This window comes from Pan troglodytes, chromosome 18 (genome assembly GCF_028858775.2).
Source record: "Pan troglodytes isolate AG18354 chromosome 18, NHGRI_mPanTro3-v2.0_pri, whole genome shotgun sequence".
NCBI classification, from domain to species: domain Eukaryota; kingdom Metazoa; phylum Chordata; class Mammalia; order Primates; family Hominidae; genus Pan; species Pan troglodytes.
In genome coordinates this window covers 73219280-73226712 of record NC_072416.2, presented here as the reverse complement: position 1 = coordinate 73226712, position 7433 = coordinate 73219280, and the positions used below count along the sequence as shown (strand labels likewise).

General features: G+C 58.9%; 1 protein-coding gene across 1 annotated transcript; it reads left to right on the top strand.

Annotated features, from left to right (window-relative positions):
• The first annotated feature begins 1496 nt into the window (after positions 1 to 1496).
• Positions 1497 to 6446, top strand: LDHD (lactate dehydrogenase D). The gene is made up of 11 exons (XM_001139010.7): positions 1497 to 1634; positions 2612 to 2724; positions 2933 to 3074; positions 3304 to 3445; positions 3574 to 3733; positions 4123 to 4322; positions 4418 to 4546; positions 4626 to 4753; positions 5386 to 5476; positions 5597 to 5708; positions 5789 to 6446. The coding sequence occupies exons 1-11, from the start codon at positions 1563 to 1565 to the stop codon at positions 5952 to 5954; spliced, it is 1455 nt and encodes a 484-aa protein (XP_001139010.1). The 5' UTR covers positions 1497 to 1562; the 3' UTR covers positions 5955 to 6446.
• The last annotated feature ends 987 nt before the right edge of the window (positions 6447 to 7433 follow it).

Here is a 7433-nt window from a genome sequence, read left to right as displayed (position 1 = left end):
CTTGAACCCAGTAGATGGAGGTTGTAGTGAGCTGAGATCACACCACTGCCTGAGCAACAGAGCGAGACTCCGTCTCAAAAAAAAAAAATTCTGATTTTCAATTGGTTGAAAGAAGTTATTATCCAAAGACTTGGAATCTTGGTATACAACAACAAAAGTTTTTTTAAATAAAAAATTAAAAAAAAGACAACCTGGAATCAATAGAAATAAGCATCTGGGTTAAGATAAGGAGTTGTGGAAACCAAGGTTCTTTTTTTTTTGAGACAGAGTCTCGCTCTGTCGCCAGGCTGGAGTGCCGTGGTGCGATCTCAGCTCACTGCAACCTCCACCTCCTGGGTTCAAGTGATTCTCCTGCCTCAGCCTCCCAAGTAGCTGAGACTACAGGCGTGTACCACCACGCCCAGCTAATTTTTGTATTTTTAGTAGAAACGGGGTTTCACCATGTTGGCCAAGATGGTCTCTATCTCTTGACCTCGTGATCCTCCCACTTTGGCCTCCCAAAGTGCTGGCATTACAGATGTGAGCCGCTGCGCCCGGCCCAAGGTTCTTATTATGTAACATAGATGGTAAATGTCTAAGGCGTTAAAAGGTGCCAGACTCTTAGTTAAATCTCCCTTAGATCAGGATAAAACCTGGAAAGAGGCTGGACGCGGTGGCTCATGCCTGTAATCCCAGCACTTTGGGAGGCCAAGGCAGGTGGATCACGAGGTCAGGAGTTCAAGACCAGCCTGGCCAAGATGGCGAAACCCTGTCTCTACTAAAAATAGAAAAATTATCTGGGCACAGTGGCAGGCACCTGTAATCCCAGCTACATGGGAGGCTGAGGCAGGAGAATCGCTTGAACCCAGGGGGTGGAGGTTGCAGCACGGTACTGCACTCCAGCCTGGGCCACAGAGTGACTCTGTCTCAAAACAAAACAAAACAAAAAACCTGGAAAGGGGAGGGGATTCTCTACAGATTCTAGGTTTTCCCCACAAAAGACAGCTTTCTGGAGCTATTTTAAAAAAAATCAGAGGAATATATTTTGGGGATAAAATACATTGATTTCTTTCAGGGCCTGCTATCTGTCAGGTGATGCTAGAGTCAGGTATCTTATTGCTACAAAGAGTCTGTTTTGTGTCTTAAGATCAGAATGCCTTAAGGTCTCTGTTTTAATGTTAATGCTGGTCAGTTGTGTCTGAATTCTAAAGGAAGGAGGGGGATAATGAGGCTTGTCCTAAACCTCTTCCCATCACAGCCTGAATTAATTTTTCAGGTTTACTTTGGAATGCCCTTGGCTGAGAGGGAGGTCCATTCAGTCGGTTGGGAGGCTTAGAATTTTATTTTTGCCTTACAGTTTCCCAAAACGTCCAGTGAACCTCGCCTCTCCTTTAGAAGTGTCGTCCCTGGAGCCCATGAAAATGTCTGCAAGATCTGCAAGGGCCACCTTAAAGCCCGTGCCACCTTAAGCAGGCCCCACCCCTGGCCTAGCCAATGGGCTGACAGCAGCAGCTGCTGCTGCCACAGTAGCTGACTGGTCACCCTGCCACCCAGTGCTCACACCCTCTGGCCAGTGCCTGGCTATGGCCCGACTGCTCAGGTCTGCAACCTGGGAGCTGTTCCCCTGGAGGGGCTACTGCTCCCAGAAGGCAAAGGTACCGGGAGAGAAGAGAAGTCCCCTGGAGGGATGAGGTGGGGAGCGGGGAGCAGGGGGTTCTGATCCCAAGTTTCCTGGGCTCTGTGATGCCCCAGCACCAAGTGACCTGACCTTGGGCAAAAGGGCACTGGGCTTACCTTGTGGCAAGTGTGGGTGTAGAGTGAGATCAGCTGAGTCCCCACTGCTACCATGAGTGGGGCTGGGGGAGTCAAATGGATGCCCCCGGAATAAAACACACCTGTGGAAGAAGGCCCTGGAGGAAAGGACCTGGGTTCCAGGCCAGGCTCTGTCCTTAACTTGGCCTCCATTTCTCATCTGTAAAATGGGAAGAAACACATCCCCCGCCCCGCCGCGCCCCGCCCCCCACGAAGGGCCCAGAAGCCCCAGGCAACGTAGAGTGGGGAGGGGGCAGTGGAAGCTTTTCCTCCCCGTAATTCCCTTATCAAGCTCTGAGTTCCCTGTAGCTGGGGTGGTGCTTGGTTGGCCCTGGAGAAAGGAGGAAGTGAGGGATCTTTTCGGTTGCTCAGGCTGGGCTGGCTATTGAAGGAACCCTGCTGATAGCCTTTTTGGAGAGTGAATTCTGGTTTTTTATTTGGATGGCTGGGCGCCGTGGCTCACGCCTGTAACCCAGCACTTTGGGAGGCCGAGGCAGGTGGATCGCTTGAGCCCAGGAGTTTGAAACCATCCTGGGCAACATAGTAAGACCCTGTTTTTATTAAAAAAGAAAACATTAAAAAAATTCTGGTGGTGTTTTTTTCTGAGGGGAAACTTTGACCCCCAATGGCTCTGTTTGGAAGAGAGGCATTTCTGGATAGTGGGTTTGTTTAAAGTGGGCCCACCTGGCAAGGATGTTGTCAGCGGGGCGGGCGCAGGGGAGGCTCACTCCAGCCCCCAGCCCTTCCCCCTGACGCTGGGGCAGGGCTGTGGCCCCATGTGTCTTTCGGGGGACCCTGGCAGTGTGTTTCTTCCCTGCAGGGAGAGCTCTGCAGGGACTTCGTAGAGGCTCTGAAGGCCGTGGTGGGCGGCTCCCACGTGTCCACTGCCGCGGTGGTCCGAGAGCAGCACGGGCGCGATGAGTCGGTGCACAGGTATGGGAGGGTTCGCGGGCCCCTCCCCTGTCTTCTGGATTCAACCCCAGCTGAGAGAGAGGGTGCTGGGTTGCCTTCCTCCTCACTCATCTGTTTTGGGGTGCTCTGGCATGTTCTCTGCCCCTCGCTCGCTGTAGCCTCAGGCCCTGCAACACCTCGGGACCAGAGGGTGCCACGCCCCGCTAAATCGCTGAGGGTCTGGTTCTAGGTGCGAACCTCCTGATGCTGTGGTGTGGCCCCAGAACGTGGAGCAGGTCAGCCGGCTGGCAGCCCTGTGCTACCGCCAAGGTGTGCCCATCATCCCATTCGGCACCGGCACCGGGCTTGAGGGTGGCGTCTGTGCTGTGCAGGTACAGTGGGGCTCCCTCGCCCGCCCCGAGGATGGTCCCAGCACACCTTGGCACACCTGTGGCTGCCTCTCCCGCCACACACGGCACCTTGGGTCTGCTCCCGCCCGTGGGCTGCCTGCCTCTGGGGGTCTGGTCTGGCTGCTGGGGGGACACCCGCGGGGTGTGGTCCGGGGACGTGGCCAGGTCAGAGACCCAGGTCTGCAGTGGTCTTAGCACCTGCCCCAACCAGGGCGGCGTCTGCGTTAACCTGACGCATATGGACCGAATCCTGGAGCTGAACCAGGAGGACTTCTCTGTGGTGGTGGAGCCAGGCGTCACCCGCAAAGCCCTCAACGCCCACCTGCGGGACAGCGGCCTCTGGTTTCCCGTGGGTAGGACTCGCGAACCTTTCCTGGGACCCTGAGGGCACCGTGGGAGCAGGGCTGTGTCTGGGGTTCAGGGGACCTTCCTCCCCCGGACCTCCGGTCCCTGAGGCTGCCTTCTGTACGCCGCCCTCCAGACCCAGGCGCGGACGCCTCTCTCTGTGGCATGGCGGCCACCGGGGCGTCGGGGACCAACGCGGTCCGCTATGGCACCATGCGGGACAACGTGCTCAACCTGGAGGTGGTGCTGCCCGACGGGCGGCTGCTGCACACGGCGGGCCGAGGCCGGCATTTCCGGTGAGCGCCCTCTGCGGGGGGCCCGGGCTCTCGCCCTGGGCACTGCTGGCGGGCTGCCCTGCAGAGACCGGCTGTGAAAGGCACCTCCTGGCGGCCCCCTGGTTTGGCAGGCTAGGCTTCCTCAGGCTCTGAAGCCCTGTCAGCTGGGCCAAAGTGGATGGGACCAGGGTTTGCTCTCCCTGCCTGAGGCCGATTGGCTTTGTGGAGCAGAAAGCACTGGGCCAGGGAAACTGGGCCCGAGGGAGGCCGGGCCAGGGAAACTGGGCCCGAGGGAGGCCAGCCCAGACCTCAGTGCCTGGGGTCGGTGTCCTGGGTTCCAGCTTCGGCTTCTGGCCAGAAATCCCTCATCACACAGCCTGGTACTCACCTTGTGTGTCTCTGGGACGTAGGAAGAGTGCAGCCGGCTACAACCTCACGGGGCTCTTCGTGGGCTCCGAGGGGACGCTGGGCCTCATCACAGCCACCACCCTGCGCCTGCACCCTGCCCCTGAGGCCACAGTGGCCGCCACGTGTGCGTTCCCCAGTGTCCAGGCTGCTGTGGACAGTACCGTACACATCCTCCAGGCTGCAGTGCCCGTAGCCCGCATTGGTGAGCTGAGGATGGGGGCAGTCAGGGTGGGCTCCCTGGAAGAGGCCCCCTGGGAAGGCCAGGCCTCACCTGGCCTCCCGTCTCCCTGGATCCAGAGTTCTTGGATGAAGTCATGATGGATGCCTGCAACAGGTACAGCAAGCTGAATTGCTTAGTGGCGCCCACACTCTTCCTGGAGTTCCATGGCTCCCAGCAGGCACTGGAGGAGCAGCTGCAGCGCACAGGTATGCTGGGGTGGAGTGGGGCAGCAGGGTGGGCTGCCTCAGTGGCGGCCCGGTGTCAGCCCCCCTTCCCCAACTGCAGAGGAGATAGTCCAGCAGAACGGAGCCTCTGACTTCTCCTGGGCCAAGGAGGCCGAGGAGCGCAGCCGGCTTTGGACAGCACGGCACAATGCCTGGTACGCAGCCCTGGCCACGCGGCCAGGCTGCAAGGTGAGCTGGGGCTGGGGTACAGATGGGGCCCACAGCTCGGCCCACAAACCCTTTCCTCAACCCACCACTCTACTGCACAGAGCAGCAGGCTGAGCCTCAACAACGGGGCTGGGCCTGGCTGAGCAGGTGCTAGAAACAGGGGCTGCAGACCGCCCCACCCAGCTGTTCAGATACCGTCTACAGGGAAAGCACAGTTGTCTGCTAAGCCCTCAAAAGCCCTTCCTGTGAGCCAGGTCATGGGAACGGTGCGGTGCTCTTGGGAGCTGTACATGGAAGGAAGGCTTCCTGGAGGAAGAGATGATAGAGAGGGGGATGTTAGCCTAACCTGGGGAAGGGAAGTCTGGGCTCCAGGCAGCTGTGCAAAGGCTCAGCAGCCTGGGGCTTGGGGGTGGGAGCCACAGGGGAGTGGGAAGAGCCTCTGCCGGGAGGTGTGGCAAGCACACTTGGGCCATTGGTCTCCTGTGTTGTGTCGGGGGGAGGTGAGGGCTGAGGCCTAGAGAAGAGCAGGATTATTTCCTTGTGTGAGGCCAAGAGCTGAAGCCCAGTGCCCTCCGACCCATCCTCGGCCTTGACCACAGTGACGCCGTACACCCAGGCAGGCAGGGGTAACTCATAGGCTTCCCTCTGACCAGGGCTACTCCACGGATGTGTGTGTGCCCATCTCCCGGCTGCCGGAGATCGTGGTGCAGACCAAGGAGGATCTGAATGCCTCAGGACTCACAGGTTCTGCCCACCCTGCTGCTGGGGAGAGGTGGGGAGGTGTCAGGGCTGATCAGATCCTGGGGCAGCAGGAGGCAAGAGGAGGACTGGGCTGGAGAATAGTTCTGTCCTCTGGGCCCCCAGGAAGCATTGTCGGGCATGTGGGTGATGGTAACTTCCACTGCATCCTGCTGGTCAACCCTGATGACGCCGAGGAACTGGGCAGGGTCAAGGCTTTTGCAGAACAGCTGGGCAGGTAGGAGCAAAGCCAGGGAGGGGAAGAGCTGAGGGCAGAGGAAAGGGAGCCCCCTGAGGATGTCTCCTTCCTGCCCCTAGGCGGGCACTGGCCCTCCACGGAACGTGCACGGGGGAGCATGGCATCGGAATGGGCAAGCGGCAGCTGCTGCGAGAGGAGGTGGGCGCCGTGGGCGTGGAGACCATGCGGCAGCTCAAGGCCGTGCTAGACCCCCAAGGCCTCATGAACCCAGGCAAAGTGCTGTGAAGGGGGTCTGAGCACTTAGCCCACAAGTTCCCTGACTACGGAGCCGGTTCTGGAACTGTTCTTCATGCCACGGCCCCTGCAAGGGAATAGACGCTGAGGCAGTCTTCCTGCCAGCGAGCCCACTGTATCTGGGCCCAAGGCCAGAGGGCCCAGAGAGAAGCCTGAGCACCGTGTTACCTCCCTGGCCCTCTGGCTGGCCCCAGGAGCCTTTGGTTCAGTAAACGACCCAGGGTGGTTCCCAGCAAAGCTGCTTCCTCTCTGCTCCTACGCATCCTGTCCTGGCTGGAAGAGACCGTCTGGGTCCATTCAAGACTCTGATGACACCCCTCCCCGAGGCCTCCCACTGCCGGGGTCCCAGGACCCTTCCCCCTTCACCTGGTGACAGGAACACTCCTTTCCTGGTATGGAACGTGAGCTCCCGTGACATGATGATAGGTCTTCTCCTTGGGGCCTCCCCCAATAAATCTGTAATAAACCTGAAACCCACCTATAGCTACCTGGAAGTCAGCAGGCAGCACTTCCTCCCCTCCCCCTCCAGGGTCTCTGTCCTTTGGTCAGTGACCCCTTCGTTTTGGGGCTGTCCTCTGACTTCTTATAGCCTGGGGAGGAGGTTGGTGCTCAGGGTTCGGAAAGGAACCCAGGTCCCTGTCCCAGCTACTCCGCCTCAGAGCTGAGGAGCTGCCCACGGCACATGTCACTCAGGATGGGCTCCCCAACTGGGCCTGAACCGGGCCTCTGAACACACTGAATGTGTTCCTCAGCAGCTGCCACATCTTTGGAAACAGAGATGAAACTATTTTTGCACCCACCTCTTCATGGGGTGATGTATCGTACCACCAGCTGTTTTGCCCTCAAGGTCTGTCCACCCGAGGGCCTGCCCCTGTCTTGGGCCGGAGCCCCTGTCTTGAGACCTTGGCAGTTGTTCCCCCCTAAGCCCACAGGAGGGCGCCCGAAATCATGAAGCTCAGATACCATGCGGCATCTGCAGCTCAGGACTCTTCTGCCCAGGGCCTGCAGTGCTCAGCCCTGGGCAAACCTCCTCCTAGGGTCAGGTAAGTCCTGGCAGCCTGGAAGCCAAGCTAGTCCTCCATCCCCTGCAGGTCCCAGGAACCTGCAGTGCTGTCTCATCTTCCTTGCCCCTCTAGCCTTCGGTCCCTTTTGGAAAGAGGCATGTCACACCCCACGCCCTCCCTGGCCTCTGCCCCTCTCCTCCTTCCATCAGCTGTCAGTGCTTAGGCAGGCTGCTAGGCCTTAGGCAGAGGCAGCTGCGCTTAGACGCCTCAGTCCAACTTCAGTTCTTGGAACCCCTCCTCCGTGCTAACACTGGGCTCCAGCTGACAGCAGTTACACCAACCTGAGCCTGGAGGCTACTCCTCCGTGACGTTTCTGTCCCGTGCTGCCCTGGTGGGGAGCAGAGACCGTGCCAAGGGCTGACTGGTGACAAATCTCAGCCCTCTCCCCAAACCACCCCAGCACACG

Excerpts from the sequence above, each read along its gene's own strand:
- LDHD (XM_001139010.7), top strand. The coding sequence starts at position 1,563 with ATGGCCCGACTGCTCAGGTCTGCAACCTGGGAGCTGTTCCCCTGGAGG. Across the intron at positions 4,323-4,417 it reads AGTGCCCGTAGCCCGCATTG|AGTTCTTGGATGAAGTCATG; the intron begins GTGAGCTGAGGA and ends CCCTGGATCCAG. Across the intron at positions 4,754-5,385 it reads CCACGCGGCCAGGCTGCAAG|GGCTACTCCACGGATGTGTG; the intron begins GTGAGCTGGGGC and ends CCCTCTGACCAG.